Source organism: Cynoglossus semilaevis, chromosome 15 (genome assembly GCF_000523025.1).
Source record: "Cynoglossus semilaevis isolate Cse_v1.0 chromosome 15, Cse_v1.0, whole genome shotgun sequence".
In the NCBI taxonomy this organism is placed as follows: Eukaryota; Metazoa; Chordata; class Actinopteri; order Pleuronectiformes; family Cynoglossidae; genus Cynoglossus; species Cynoglossus semilaevis.
In genome coordinates this window covers 6,175,455-6,191,941 of record NC_024321.1, presented here as the reverse complement: position 1 = coordinate 6,191,941, position 16,487 = coordinate 6,175,455, and the positions used below count along the sequence as shown (strand labels likewise).

The 16,487-nt window shown below is 39.5% G+C and overlaps 2 protein-coding genes across 2 annotated transcripts; one reads left to right on the top strand and one right to left on the bottom strand.

The window, feature by feature from the left end:
* Window positions 1–993: 993 nt before the first annotated feature.
* On the top strand, window positions 994–8,172 carry fgf2 (fibroblast growth factor 2). The gene is made up of 3 exons (XM_008326644.3): window positions 994–2,710; window positions 5,239–5,342; window positions 7,603–8,172. The coding sequence occupies exons 1-3, from the start codon at window positions 2,533–2,535 to the stop codon at window positions 7,786–7,788; spliced, it is 468 nt and encodes a 155-aa protein (XP_008324866.1). The 5' UTR covers window positions 994–2,532; the 3' UTR covers window positions 7,789–8,172.
* Window positions 8,173–8,358: 186 nt separating this feature from the next.
* nudt6 (nudix (nucleoside diphosphate linked moiety X)-type motif 6) lies at window positions 8,359–16,434 on the bottom strand. Its single transcript, XM_017039432.2, has 5 exons — window positions 16,072–16,434; window positions 15,158–15,361; window positions 12,698–12,753; window positions 9,720–9,774; window positions 8,359–8,885 (listed from the first exon to the last, which is right to left on the bottom strand). The coding sequence occupies exons 1-5, from the start codon at window positions 16,328–16,330 to the stop codon at window positions 8,503–8,505; spliced, it is 957 nt and encodes a 318-aa protein (XP_016894921.1). The 5' UTR covers window positions 16,331–16,434; the 3' UTR covers window positions 8,359–8,502.
* Between the last annotated feature and the right edge of the window lie 53 nt (window positions 16,435–16,487).

Here is a 16,487-nt window from a genome sequence, read left to right as displayed (position 1 = left end):
GGCTGATGATACACAAGTCTATTTCAAAAATGTTGTTAGCGCCTCTTCACGAGAAGCCTTTTTGAATCAGGTGTAAAAATAAAGTCAGCAGCGTCTCAGCTTCAACAGCAAATGTATAACAGGAGTGTATTTATAGCACGAAAGCACTGACGAGCCATAAATCATTATCTGCTATCCACATGTGCTAGTATCACCTGCTCATATGTAGCCTCCAAGATCACCTTGAATTTAGCTCTAGCTGGGCCGTTGACCAGATTCTGTATTTATACAATGATTTTGACATTTCGTCTTAATAAATGATTCATTTGTAAAGAAGTATATCAAGAATATAACATACATATCTGCATAGAAAATGTAGGATAAATGCATGTCATCAAGCAAACCAAACGGGAATTGACACTGACTGGTCTCTAATACTGTAGGTAAACTGGGATTAAGTGGTTTTATGAATATCCTGCTTGCTGCCTGTTTCAATCCTAAACCTTCTGATTGGACGGCCAATACTAACCAGTCAGCCTGAGTCACTTAAATATTGAATTGGACCCTGGGAAAAAATAGAGTTGTATTCTATTCTTCTATTCTTTTTATTCCATTTCAAGTTAAACTCACTGTCTGAATGCAGACAGATTGATATCATAACTCACATTAACAAATGCATTTTTTAAAATCATTTTTAAGATGTTGTGGATAGCATCAGCATCTTTCATCTACATAACAAGTTTTGAGTTGTTTTCTAGACAAAATAATATCAAAGTTTGTATGGTAGTGACCTTTATGGTCAACAACACTTGATGTAGTTGACTATACATATAAAATATATAATACATGTATATTTAAACCTAAAAAAATTTCACTATTACTGTGAAACACACACACACACACACACACACACACACACACATATATATATATATATATATCATACTTGAAACGATTAATAAATACAAAAACCTACTGTTGGTAAATGTTCATAAACAGAAACATAAAACATGTCCTTTTCACCAGACAAGAACACAAACTCAAAACTACTGAAGCTCATGGAACAGTAAACGCTCTCAGACCCACAATTCTAATCATGCAATTCATGACACTGCTGTAGAATGTGGCACGTCTCTTTCAGACTGATTAAAAATGCCTCAACTCATGATCCGTATTTAGTCCACAGGCTGTTCTCTTTAATCACTGATAGCTGAAAAAAGAAAAAAAAATGGCTAAAATGGAATTAGTAAAGTTTGCGTAAAATCGTATGATTCATGTAAATACTTGTGAATACTGGATGTGATCATCTCAGACGTACTTTATAAAATGAATCATTATCAGTGATTTCCTAACAAAACAGTTAGAATTACATTCAGATGTCCCTGCCCGTAGTTAGATGAACTTACGTAAACGTTAGCTTCCATTACCATTCAGTCACTTTGTCATAAATGCCGTATGTGCCAAAAAACAATTCAACAATTTTCGTCAACTTTTACTGTACTTTTAGTATGAATATGTTTCGTGATGGAATATAGTAAACCTCCCACGCAAATGTCTTGTACTTCAGTAAATTTGTGTTTTGACACAGTCTGTGATGACAGGGTCTCCTGCTGATGTCCAGAACAATCTGAATTCAGCGCTTTTCACTCGGTTTTTATTACTACTGGTGTCTGAGGCTTTAGTCACTCCACTGCCATGGCTGCATGTCAAAGGTTTTACTGAGCTTTACTGAGTATTCTACAGATCCAGCACAGCTCTCAGATGAGGTAACATTTGCCTCATTCTGACAAAAGCACAGCCTGGTTGGGAAACATTATTAAAACCACTTCATCATGCTGTCACTTGGTGTCTGCTAGCAGCTCAGCTCCACATTGGTCGTGTCAGTTTGAACCTATGAATAGCACCCAATGAATCACAGAGACGTTGGACTCCTCTCTCTGTCCCTCACTTGTGCTTCAACAAACGAAATGAATGAAAACACTGGCTGTCTTCACATGGTTACCGCTGCTCCTGTTGCCCTCCTCTCCCCTCTCCCTTTCTCCCGGTTGGTGGGTTACAGCAGGGAGAAATAGTGGGCGTAACGTGTGCGTCTGTGTTGGTGCTCCCAGGGCGCATGCGGACTGAGGCCCAGAAGGGAAAGCCTTCCACACAGATCTAAGCCAGCTGCCCTGCTCCTAATGCTTCATTTCAAGAAGAGTGGAAGAACAGGGGGGCGCCACATGCATCCCCTCCACCAGCGTGCTCAGAGTCCACTGGGGAAGCAGCCGTCTGCTCTATCAGCAGCAGATCAGCAACTTTTATAGGTGTTTGCTGTTCTCCACGAGGAGATCTTCTGCTTCACATTCCCCGGACTTAAAGGGCACTTGCCCTGAGAGGGGTGGGGGGTGTTCAAACAAACTGACCCCTGGGGTTAAGTAGAATCAGTTTTTGTGAAGTCCTGTGAAGGAGAAGTGGGAGGAGGGTATAGGCAGCGATTAGTGGGAGGTAGGAGGCCACGGTGGGGCTCCTACACTGCTGAAGGAGTCAAAGGAGTCCGCTGGAAAAGTGGAGGAGATGGCTACAGGAGAAATCACAACACTTCCTTCTACACCTGAAGACGGTAGTTCTAGTGCGTTCCCCGGTGGAACCTTTAAGGAACCCAAAAGGCTGTACTGCAAAAACGGAGGTTACTTTCTGAGGATAAAGTCTGACGGCGGAGTGGATGGAATCCGGGAGAAGAGCGACCCCCACAGTAAGTGATTCCAGGTCTCTCTCTTTCTCATGTTGTACAACCACACAATGCTTCTTTATAATATGCAACAAGGAGGCAGGAAAGAAGCAAAAAGAAAATTATGGGGGAAAGAAGTGAACTTTTCCAGCTTACTGAAAATGTGGGTGGGTTGTGCTTCTGGAAAGAATAATAACTCGGGACATTCGCCTCAAATTTTCTCAATCAGTGGGAACTTTGATGAAATGTGTCAGTGGTGTTTTGAGTAAACATTGATCACCGTGCTGAGTCACTGCCATCACAGCACGTCACGCAGGACAAGCACGACACAGAGTCAAACTCCCAGACCTCAGGATCCCTTAATTATTGGTCTTAATATGAATGATCTTTATTGCAGTGAATTTATTTTCTCTTTAATCATTCAATGAAACCTGACAGATATTTGAGTCGAGCTCTGTGTGTCCTGGCTCGGCCTGGACGACTGTGATACCTCAGTGCTCCACTGGATCACTGAGCACACAGGGTATGTGACCTACGTTACATCAGTTAGTGGGAGGAGAGGAGTGGGAACAGGAAGGTGGGTTTGATTCCCAGGAAAACGCTTGAATATTTCACCACACCATGTAATCTCAGCAGGTGCATTCCACGGACAGATGTGTAAGATCTGCCACGTAAGGAGAAGAGAAGAGACTTTCAAAGTGATTCAAACACTGACTATTTCCTGGCTTTTTTGAGATGACGCAAAAACTTTTATCCAATGAATGTCCCATCCTCCTCATGATGTCATTGGAGAAGAATCACTTTGGGCATGTTCTGTTATCAGGGGTTGCCAGAGATCATATATATATATTTTTTATTTTTTATTATTTATTAGTTTTTTTTTTACCCTGGATGCCCTTTCTTATTCAGCCCAACCTGGGATTTGGTTGACAGCGTGGTATCAAACCCGAAGACTCACCACTTCACCACTGCATCATGGTTTCAATAAGGAATGCTGAATGATAGAAGCAGCTTCTCTATTGATAATAGCTTGAGGATGGTCATTTGGTAAGGGCTCCACGATGGGTGCACTTCCTGATGAAACGCATCCACATCCTGTTGCCACCTCGCGTACAGGGGGGCCATTTTGGTGCCCTGCACTGGCGCAGCATTGAGTAGCCATCTCGCGTCAGTGACTTGCATATAAAAAAGGATTTGCAGAGTTCACACTATATTTAAAAATACATACACAATATGGGTCACGTTAAGCATGGGTAAAAAAGTTTGGTCACTTTTGCCTGCAGTGTGAATGTAGCCTCATCGATTGAACCACATACGTTCTGGGTAGGACTTTGAGCTGGGGCCACATCCGTCCCAGTGAGTCATTAGACACTAACAGGTATTAATTATTTGGCCCTTTGACTAAAATATCTTCACTGTGACCTGAATTGCTCTCCATCAATGGCCCTTTGTTAAAGCAGCAGCAGTACCTGCCACTGAGCGCTAGAAACATTTGATCTCCACCAACCACGACTAATTCTTTTAAATATTGTTTTAAAGAACACCCCCTTCATCTGTCATCTGAATCATCAGTGCTGTACGACTAATCGACGACAGATGTGTTTTTACCCAACAACTTCATTTGAATTATTTCTCTGAACGTACCTAATGGAGGAGCCTGATTGTATTCAGTGATGGTACACAACTGCAAATTGACAAATAAACAAAGATGGAGAAGCTCTAAATACATCTGTGAGGAGAAGGTCAACAGACAGTGTGGGCTCACGCAGCTGTGTCTGTATGATGTCACAGTATGTAGGTTGATGTGATATACAGTAACCGTGGTGATTAGGTAATTAGACACATTCATTAAAGAAAGGTACTGAGAGACAGTTGGTCAGTGACTGAGGTTTATCTGGTAGAATTTAAAATGTTCACTTGTCATCCAGGAAAAGCAGACCTCATTTCAGCTGTCAGTTGACAGGAGGAAAAGGAAAGTTCTGGACAGTTTTCCAAACGAATATGCATGCAACAGTTTCTTGACCTCAGATTCACTCTGTGAATTGGAGAAAACCCAAGAAAACTTGAGACACTGCTTTCACACTGGTATTCACCAACATGGATCCAGGTGGGGTTTTTTTTTAACAAACTATCAAATGTTAGCACCATCTCAAAGTTATGTTTGCTATTTCTTCTTCTAATTAACATTTTCCCTTAATATTATATGCTCAATGTTGACGTGACAGTTTCCAGCAATTAGATCTCACCATTTCATGTTACTACTCAGGGATCTAAACCCTTTCACGCTGATCAAACTGCAGCAGGTACGTATTTGTAAATGATGTCATGCCCCCTGGTGGTCAAAAACATCACATTTTATACAGACAATCTCATGTTTTGATGAGATTGGTTGCAGTGATTGTTAAAGATAAATGTTGACTTTTACAAAGATGCTCCTTGTAATTTTTTTTCAATTAAAAATAGATAGTGTAAATAACCACAAAACTATATATATGTTTCAAATTTCCAATAGTCTTATGCCTGCTTGTGTTCTGTTTTTTTGTTTCTTTTAGTAAAACTTCAACTCCAGGCGACTGCAGTGGGGGAGGTGGTCATCAAAGGCGTTTGTGCTAACCGTTATCTGGCGATGAACAGGGACGGGCGACTGTTTGGAGTGGTGAGCGACTTTTACTGTGATTGTAATACTTCGTAGCCCTGGTTACTTCCAGTTGACAGTGTGTTGTGTCACAAAGTCTCGCCTTTCGACAGTAAAACTGATGACCTGACATGAAATCCTTACTCAGGATACAGTTTGAATTGGTAATCACTATTTAAAATGTGGGTTTACTTAAAAAGTTAGGTTGACCCACATAAAGGTGTTACTGTGAGCAGCATGGTATGACAGTAGAGAAGAATGTTCTTGTCTTGAGTCCTAGTTTGACCTTGTTTCCCCTTTGATGTAAATTTCCCATATTCTTCCCATATGTGTGGAGTTTTGTGTGTACTCCGGGGGTCGGTTTAGGTTAATTAAAGACTCCAAATGGCCCATGGCTTTTACAGTGGTGATGAGAAACCCAGATAATTTGTCCAGGCTGTATTCGGCACCATATTGTGACAATGTTTCCAGCTCCTTCCGCAGCCCTTCAAACATGTCTTAGACTGTCAGTGTAAGGGATCGAATCGGGAAAAGCATAAAATGTGAGAGAAAAACTACTGAAATGAAATTACTTTATGGAAGCTATGCTTCAGTCAAATACACAAACTGGCTTGTTGCCCTCAGCATGTTGTCGTACAGTTTTTATATAAACTTAGTGGGTTTTACACACGGTTATTGTCAAAGAAAATTGATTTTTATACGATGACAAACACCAGCTGTTCACTGCTGCTCTTAAGCCACAGTGTTGTTGCTTCACGGTTTGACTCGTGGCTCAGCGGTCGTGCAGACTTGTTAATAGTTTGTGTAATTTGGCCAAAGCATTTCCTTAAATCTAACACGACACAGAGAGTCACCGAGTTTCACTTTCACTGGTGGTAAAACTGAAGCCGCTCCCCAGTAAACAACAAAAACAGGTCATACATTTAGAATAGGAGCTGAGATGCTCCTATAGGGTACTTGATAGCAACAGGCTAATCACAGCTAGTTTAAAAAAAAATCTAAAAAGATTTTGCAGAAAAAAAACAAAACAAAATAGAAAGAACCCAAACACAGGGTTGTGTCATTGTTTTTAGACCAAATACCTTCAGTTTTCCATTAGAAAAGAGTGACATGTTATTAGAGTTCATAGTTTATTTTTTCGGAAACACACTCTTTAACTTCAACAATACATGCAGTCATAAATATTTTGATCGATTACTTCTAAAACTGAAATACAATTAAAAAGGTTTCGAAACACTGAGGTAGGATTGATGTTTCCTGACGGCTGCTGTTACTGAAACATAAACAAAGCCAGGTCGTCCTGAGAGGTTTGTGACACATTAAATTAAATGTCACCTGACTAATGGCCTCATAGTGTTTAAGGAGTACTGGTAAATACAGACTAAAACAACAGCCTTCTGTTGGAAAGAAGGCAGGCAGGTACCGCCCAGTGAGACAACGAGACTTTAGTCAGGCAGTGTGTAATTTATATTTTCTACAAAGGACAATATTCAGGAAGGAGACTGTGTCTCCTTTTGACAAGATGTGGAAAATATAATATTTTGATATTGAATTTCTAATGTCTGAAATTGTTCAATTGTTTTTGTCTTCCTTTTATAAAACTTATAAAATTGATTTTTGTCATGGTATTTATTTGTCTTTCTGTTTAGTGTCTGACTGTGGTAAACTCCACTGACTGATACAGTATAATGTCTTTCGTCGTTTTAACTTCTAGGGCTGTCAAACGCTCAAGTTGTATCTTATCTTAATCTAATTAATTGAAACGAGACTGGATTCATTACGATTAATCACGATTGACACATATGACAAGAATATATTTTGTGTCGTTTCCTGCAACAGGAAGATCAATGATATGAGGTAATTGTGTGTTTCACATGTTTTATTTGTGACTAGTCCAAACAATGGAATTATTAATATGGAAAAATGTCAAACTTCAAATTTGGCTTTATTGTGTTGGTGAATTTTAGTCATTTCTTGACATTGTTTAGGCGTTAAGCTGTTATTTTAAGCTTGAGGTGCTTCAGTGAAATGATAAATCTTTCCAGCGGTGTGTGTTGATGACGTGTGTATCCACTGTGTATTAGAGCAACTCAAATATCTGCACTGAGGAATTAATGGATCTATAGTGTGGGTAATTCTGTCCAAGTGTTAAAATGTGTAATATTCATAATTTCACAGCCCCCTGACAGCCCTAGTAGTTTCCCTTTTGACTGTTTTATCATAGCACGTCTTCACAAACTAAACCACAACTCTTACCATTTATTTGTGTGTTTCACTTTAGAGGCGAGCAACTGACGAATGCCACTTCCTGGAGCGGCTTGAGAGCAACAACTACAACACCTATCGCTCCAGGAAGTACCCAAACATGTATGTGGCGCTGAAGCGAACCGGCCAGTACAAATCTGGACACAGCACTGGACCGGGTCAGAAGGCCATCCTCTTTCTGCCCATGTCTGCAAAGTGCTAATCCGCGATAGGATTGAGGATTAAACAGAGGTGAAAGGAAGATGTGATTGTGAATGACAACAAATGTCACTTATTTACAGCTGTGATCGTTTTAACTGTTGCATTTTTAACAGTTATTTATTCTGTTCTTTTATTCATTGCACACTCACACCTGGCTGCCTTCCAGTAAAACCAGGCTTTAAACTGAAGCCCAGTGCCTTGCTCGTGAGCGCCCAGAGCGATCGGCAGTGCAACATAATTATTTTTAAGCTTTATTTTTTAGTGGGAGTCCTCCTCCTTTTCTTGACTTGGAAATAAAGCAGCAACACACCGTCTTAGTCCGTCTTAGTGATTGGCTCAAAATGACATTAGAAAAATATTCAGGAATTTGTAAGAATGTAGAAACATAGGAATATAGTCCATAGGAATATAGAGAATGTAGAAACATAGGAATATAGTCCTGATTGCTTCCATTGCATCGTCCCAACTGCTGCCCAGCATCTATCAACACATGTCTAGATTTATTTTACTTTTGTCTTACAGTAGTGTATAATCCCATATGTATAATTTTTTCCTTTTTTTCCCCTTCTGCAATCGGTATGAAATGTGAGACTGATGTTGTGTGTTGAACACTTGACTGTCTTTGTGAAGCCAGCAAAATACTTTACTGGATTGTAACTACCAGTTACATCTGTATCTGTGTGTACAACAATTATCAACAGACCTTAAATAGATGCTAGGATTTGGGTGTTGAAGGAATCTGCCTGTGGTACAGCTGGTAGAACATCCCAGAATAAACGGCAGGAAGCTCCTCCATGGCGAGGTCAACCGTGTCGAAACCTTTCTCAAGGCCGTGAAGCAGCAGCCGGGCTACACGTGAGGTTATGGGGGTGGTGTGGCTGGTCTTGGCCAGGTCTGCCAGGTCCAGCCATTCACAGCGCAGACATTCCTGAGTGCAGAAGTTGATTTTGTAGGTGAGCGGGCTGAGGCGGCAGATGATGTACATGTCGGACATGCCCCAAGCATTGGGGTGGTTGTGTTGCTGCCTTATGCTGAGCAGAGACCTGAACTCTGAGCGAACGCCAGTTTCCTCAAACACTTCACGTACAGCAGTAGTGCCTATGAGGGAGTGGTGAATCCATGTGGAGAAAAGATGAAATGTTTTTACACAGCAAAAACCTGATGCTGCATTCTTTGTTGAATCATGTATTGAATATTGAAGCTGCTTTTAAAAATGTACAACATAGTGGGAGAAAAATCATTTACCGTATGTAATGTACCTTTAGCCAAGTTCAAATGAATGTATCACCTTAAATCTGGGGTAGGCAACGCTGAAAAAAACTGCTTAACTTTGGAGTTGTTTGTTGACTTGATGTCAGCAAGTAAGTTTGTATTCCTCCACGAACATAAAATGACACAAACCTCAGTCATTCAGGATGAGGTTTGCTAGAATCCTGTCAATCCCTTTGTGCCTGCGCAGACACCTAATTACAACTATGTTGTTTCAATATCACTAACCAAGATCAACATTGGCCTTGAGCTTCCAACTGTGACTGCCAACTGAAATTACGGAGTTCCACAGAAACCAAAGAAATGTTCAGAAAATTGTTTTCCTGTATAGTCTGATGAGGCTGAAATGTTGTTTTGCTGTTATCAAGTCGGATAAAATTACCTGGATACATGGACAAAGGACAGTTGCTAATACTGAAAAAGACACGTTTCCTTGTAAAGGCTAAATCCAGTAGCTAAGTAGAACAGCTGTTTTTTATTGGAACATAATTCCAATTCCAATTTATTTCGATGAAAGATGTGTTGAGTTTAACTCAGATTGTACTGGAGATCCTAACTGATTGTGATTAAAGCTTGCCTACCCCAGCTTTAACACAGAAACTGAAAGCGATTTCATTCGTTGTACTGTATTACACGTTTGCTTTGTTGGTTTTTTACACTCACCTATATTTTCTCCTGGATCGGACAAACCACCGGGGAACTTCCACGCATTCTTCGTCTGGAATTTACATAATTAACCATTAGCATTGTGTGTGATGACACATCACTGCTGTACATGTATCCTAGTTTATTAGAACATTTTACAGTTAATGTCGTACAGAATGGATGAAGTTTGATTTTTAAATATTTATCAGCTGTTCTGATGCGAGAGTCTTGCCATTTCGTGTTTTATACCCAGTTCCATACGATGGAGTTTATTTCTTCTTCTTCCAGACCTGTCTCACCACTTACCTTAGATATTTAATGACAGTGTGCTGCTGGTTAAGTTATAACGTCACTGTTGTCTACATGTGTACAAATATATTTTTGTAGTTACTTAAAGAATGATGTATGTTCTGCTTCCGAATTGCCGATTCCTCTTAGATTTCGCATGTCCTCTCTGTGAGGACCACAGATGCACTATAACATTTACTTTGTGTAAAACTGTTATATTTTTGGAGCTGTTATATTTCTGGAGACAATAAATGTTGTTCATGTCTAATAAATACATAACAATTTCATTATTAAAGAGCCTATGAAAAATTAAAAAAAAAAGATTTGTTGTAAATGTCATGAAATCCACCGTCATTTATCAACTTAGAAAAATTATCACTTTGGGTTGATGTGAGAGTAAATGCCAGTCGTGTGTGTTTTTAAGCGAGTCCTTCCGCAGCTTCATTTGCCAGAGCCTCTGTTCTGCCAAGGGCCAGACAATTATAATATCCGTTTCCAGTAAACTCCTAGATGCAGGGAGGAGGGGAGAGGAGGAGGATGGGAAATGATAAAACACTCCCCCACGACCAGGCCACAAACTGTTTCCCTCTGTTTCTAAACTCAGGCCATTCAGATATATGCACCAACTTCCAGATGTGTTAAATGTTGCATATGATGAAAGTCGAGCGAAAAGCATCATGGATTGCATCTAAAGTTCTCACCTCTTCTAAAATATCAATAACTAGAATTCCAACTTAAGCATGTTTTCTGGATAAGATGGCTGTTTGGTCCATTTAGCACAAAACCACAAACCAGACAGCAACAAAGTGTTTGCTTTATGTCATAGCAAAGCATAAAGAGTACAAAACTAATGATAACTAAATAATCCACCATCTGTTATTCAATACCATATCACTACATGCTCTGTCTGCACACTATCAAGATTTCTGTCTGTGCTGAAATAGCCTGTGTTGTTACTGGCACGCTGGACGTTCTAGTATTGGGTCAGTGTACTATTGTGTGACGGCAAGTCGTTTCATTCCACTGTTATGTGATAATTATTACACAATAGTTATTTTCTCTGTTGGTTCATTTTGTTCATTGTGTGTCATTATTAGTCAATAACACTGGAATTCTCTCTGTGATTCAATTAGCCATCAAAAATCCTTTGTCGTTGTTTTGATCAGCTATTTATCAGCTTATTTATTTATTGAATTATTTCATCTATTCATTATCCCATTATTTTTTGGCTTGTGACCCCATTTTGACAGCACAAATTTCGGGCGACCCCAGAAACATTTTAATAGCTGTCACTTGTGCAGTCAGGTAATCTCAGCTGTCAATCAAGATGCGCTAAGATATATTGATATACTGCTATATTTTATTTGTGCTGGATTTATATTCATGAAATTGAAAGAATATAGTTGTTTAAGATTGTTTGAAAAATGTTTTTATTTTTATTTTTTGTAATCGATTCTAGACATATCAGGCGACCCCACGTGGGGTTCTGACCACAAGGTTGATAAAACACTGCTTTAGAGTTTGAAAGCCTAGGTTTGGGTTTATTTTAGGGACCCATTTACACTAATCAAACTGGCAGTAGACCAGTATTTCCTACGACTCTAGGAGGTAAATTGAATGATTTTCCCTTTGGACCCTGGTGTGAGGGACTCACTGCTATCACAGCATTAAAGCAGGTTTAACAACTTCAAGCTTACAGAACCAGACCTTATACCAGAACAAGTCTTCACTTGTTACTCTATATTGAGCAACTTGTCTCCAAATTGTTGCACTAATTCTATAATTACCTTTTAAAACTGGGAGTGATCTCGTCTTGGCCTGACTCAGAGCACAAACATATCTGAGTGGAGCAGCTTGAAAAGACTTTGCTGTGTATGAACCAAACCCACACCCCCACATCCACAGCGGGGCTCTGTGAGAGTGGAGAAACACACAACACTGGCTCACAAAGTTGTTTGACTGCATTCAGCTCCTGTAAACAGTCTGTTTACTTGAGGTCAGCTGATGTTGTACAGAGAGGCGATGCTAAGTGTGACATTTCCAACCATCTTTGGATAAACACACGATGCACAGGATGGCGACAAACACAACGATCACTGATGAGTTTTTGTTTCCTCCGTACTGGTCTGGTCCGTGTGCAGATTGATGCTCTTTGGTTCATGTTATGGTTGTGAGTGAAGTGTTTTACTGAATGAAAAGGAAATCGGAATGTCCATCATTTCTAGTTTGTCCAAGTCTGCCGTCAGAGTAGGAGTTTCAGTACCTGCTCTTAATTTAAGCTATTTAACTGTATTCATTTGCTAGCTTTTAGCCATTTGGGTATCTTTTTTCAGGAATTTTTTTTTTCACATTTATTTAAAATGAAACCAAAATCTAAATGCTAACCCAGCAACTTTAGTGTCTTCATGTTTTTTTAATAAATTACATTAGGTATTCAGCCTGTATTAAAAATTAAATGTTGTAGTATTAATTGATAATGTTCAAATAATAATAATAATAATAATAACTATTATTATTATTATTAATTTAAAGTTTTTTCAGTAATAGGATTTATTTATGTATGTAATAAAAGAATCCACTCCTGCTGTCATGGTATTTTAACTACAATAAGATGTTTACCCAGGGTTAAAATAATCTTAACCACATTCTATTTTACTATATTTTATTCACTGATGTGAGTGGATCCCGAAGTCAAAAACTTAATCTACCTTATTGCGGTCCTGGACAACGAGAACTTTTCCATTGGATTCATCGACGACTGCACCTGGAGAAAAATAAAACGCGACAGTTGTTCAGTTTATATGTCAGCACTTTTTCCAAGCTGCACCACTGGGAACTATTTACTGTGGGCTTTAGGGTCACACAACGTACAAACTGGGGAAGTGGATGGAGAAGATTGAACTGCTTTATATTATGAAGACTAATCACATCTGCAAACACCTCTGACAAGTCAAAGAAAATACCATAATGCTGGGCTTCCTGTTCATAACTGCACAGGAAGAAAAGTCAATTTTATTCCACTTCTCCTCCTGTTTAGTGGTTCTACTGGAGAGCAGCAGCCAAAAATACCAGAATTAAAATGGTAATAAAGTTCTCTTTGACACAGATCTAAAGTGCCAGGAACTCACTGCTGGCTCTGAGTGCCTGTGGGGACCCATGACACATCAGTTTGTACTGCTGTTGAAAAAACGATATGTAGATACGGATGTTTGCACTTCTTTTTGAATGAAACTGTGACAGAGTTTTTCAAATCCAGTCCACTGAGGGCCACACATGTCCAGTTCTTTCTCAGATCATTTATTCTCTACTGTCGTGAAAGTCTGTGATAGAACAACTGATCCACTGCACCAAAAACACATCACCTGCCCAACCGTAGCTTTAACTCGCTACACTGACTGTGTAAACTACAATTAACTTTGTCAGTGTCAGAAAACTGAAGGTAAAAATAAGCTGGCACGGACGGAGTCTGAGTGACTCAGCCCAGCATGTAAGTGATGTAGAGTGGACATTGCCATCCAACATTTTTCTCTCCCGTGTGAGTGGGATGTTTCTTTTTTTTTCAGCAGGTAGTGACTAAGTGCAGCGGCTACTTCCTGCTGTCAACAGCTCTCGAGGAGGGCAAAGGGAAGGAAAAACCAGCCACTGTCCTTTCCGGCCGAGACGGGCCTGGTTTTAAATGAATGTCACAGATGTGTAAAGAGGGATAGGTCGTCTCGAAGGCTCGACTTGGACGTCCAAGTGGAAATTGAGGTCATCCTCAAGCCTGTGCCATATGGCACTGCACAGAAGGAGGCCCTGCTACTGCTGCACAGAGAAGCTATCATTATGTAGACTTGAGTCCAGGAAACAAAATACTCAGCAGGAGCAGGGGGGCATTTTATCATTAATATGATATGAAATTTTCAGAAACAATTATCTTAACTAAAGTTTGGTTTACTATATATAAATAGCCAAGATTTACAGTTAGCTACAGCTCAGAAGAAATGTCTGACAAATGATTTTATACAAAATATCTTCACTTGTGTTTTGTCATAACACAGAACTGTTTACAAAGTGACTGCAGAAGTCCAACTGTGGGAGGTGGAGAGGACGGAACACAGTCCAAAGTCACTGATGTTAATGTTTCCATGGGTGAATGAACCGACGCTCTCAACTATGTAACTCATGTCCTTTATAAAAATGCTGGTAATATCTACCAAGGGTGTAGGAAACAAAGTAATTAGCATGACTAGTGTAACAATAGGGGAAGAAAATGGATCAGATGTTGGACCATTCCAAGATGAGGGGACTGCTAGATGACAATGAAAAAAAGCTTGCTTTATTTAATATTACTTAAAGGCTGTTACCTGTCTGGTTAGATGTCTGCACTAACCAGAGTTTGAGTTGTTATAACAAAGACTCTCATGTTTAAGATGGTTTTATGACAATAGAGTCAATAAGAAATAATGTACAATATATTAATGGTATTTCTAATTGAAAAAAAAAAACATTTTCTTATTGTGTTTGTGCACACAAAGATAAAATAAATGTGTTTTTCTAACCAACAGACCAGTAATTAAACCACAACACAGATACAATACAGGAGCTGGTGATTTTCTTTTTATTAATGCAAAATCATTCTGTTCTTGGTCATGGGGTCAAGCACTTGGGAAGGCATGTATTAAAACAGCTGCATGTTTCAGATTCTCTGACTGTGTGTCATCATTGTTTCCTTCGTTGGAGGAGAATGTGAGAAGGGGGGATTTTTGGTGATAGAAAAGGGGAAATTCTTGATCGTGTACCTCACTGAAGGATGCTCAGAACATGTTCTGACATGCTTCAAGTGCATCTACAGCACTCGTTCGTGGAAGTAAAATGCCACTCTGCCCTCTGCTGGACAGTTAGACACATAGCAGAGGAGGTTAACAAGTTCTCTTTGACAGACTCCAGAAAGATATTACTTTAAGTGTCTCAAACCACAGATGTAAAAACAGAACAGCGACTCCTGTGGTAAGATAATTAAGTTGCATATACATGTTGACACTTTACTGGCAGCGTAAATAACTGAAAGCTGTCGAGTTTTAAGCAGATTATTATAAAGAATTGAGACGTTGTTGAAAAGGGAAAGTTGTTTTAATTAACTTATCTAAATTTTTAACAAACTTTTAGCCATATCTAAATGTTTTTACCTGCCACTCCAATTTGGTGAGTTGCAAACGCTGGTAGTCTGTTCTCTCCATCTCCCAGCCACAGGGCAAGGACAGTATGGTCATGTTTGGCGTGGTGGAAAGTGAAGCCGTGAGTGGAAGCAGCAGCAGCACATCTGCTCAAAGAAATGGGTACGATGAGCCACACTGCCACCTTACCCTCTGCTTTCCACTGGTCTAAAGAATCTGGGAATCAAAACAAACAAACAAATAAAAAAGATATTTAAATTTGCTCTAATGTTATTTTGCAGCTGCAGAATTAATACCAATTCAGGCAAGTTATAAAATGTTTATTACATCAGTAAATATGTTTTAATGTGCATTTCAACACCATATTAGTAAAACATATTTATTACTGCTGAATTAAAACCGTATAAGCTGGATTAGGATTTTACGGTAAAAATAGATACAAATTCAAACCTTTCCTGTTGTCCCACTCTCATCGTGGTCAATATTTACTTTTATCAATACTTTATTGAGGAAGAGGTAAAGAAGAAAAGTATAACTTCAATCTAATGATTTAATTAGGTTTTCTTAAGTTAAACAGGAGGTGCTGAGGTGAAGAAAGTTCACCCCTACGTATGTTGAACCCATCTGTCACTTAGACTGCACACCTCACTCGTTGGTTGTTTTTATATACTGTATGTACTGTAGCCTCATCACATGCTTGTCTACTACTCTATACTTCCAAATACACAGGTATTACAAGGTTACTTCACTTTATACTGTATCAATATCCCTCTCTCTTATTATACAGGATGGAAACAAAAACACGTTGCACAAATGGTTTGAGTTTGGTTAGTGGTGGTTAGTGAATAAATCACTCAGTTGTAGCTGAAGTGCATACAATCGGGGTTTTATGTGTTTAGGATTTATACGGTCTCTGCGCAACAAACCTCGCAGTATTGTGCTGAATAAACTTTCACTGATATCTGGAGGTAAACCAGAATCCCCCAGGTTCACTGTGACTCCACCGAATCGGTCAACTTTCCCGGTCAGACCCAGGGAGCTGGATCCCTCTGCTCTGTGCAGGTGGGAACGAACTACAGTGGTCGCAAACGCCCGGACAGCAAAGCGAGTGGGACAAGACATTCTTCTGCAAACCCGTCCGACAAATGGAGGCAGATGTTTAAAAATAAGCAAACAAGATGCCATGTTGTTGACTAAATGACACACACTCCACTATAGATGGTTGTATTTGTATAGCTTCCAGTTCATACAGTGCAGCGTTGTTACGTAAAGCGCATAAACGTTGCATAAATACCATAATACTCAGTAAGCGTTGCGCTTACAAATCACAAAGCAGCATTCT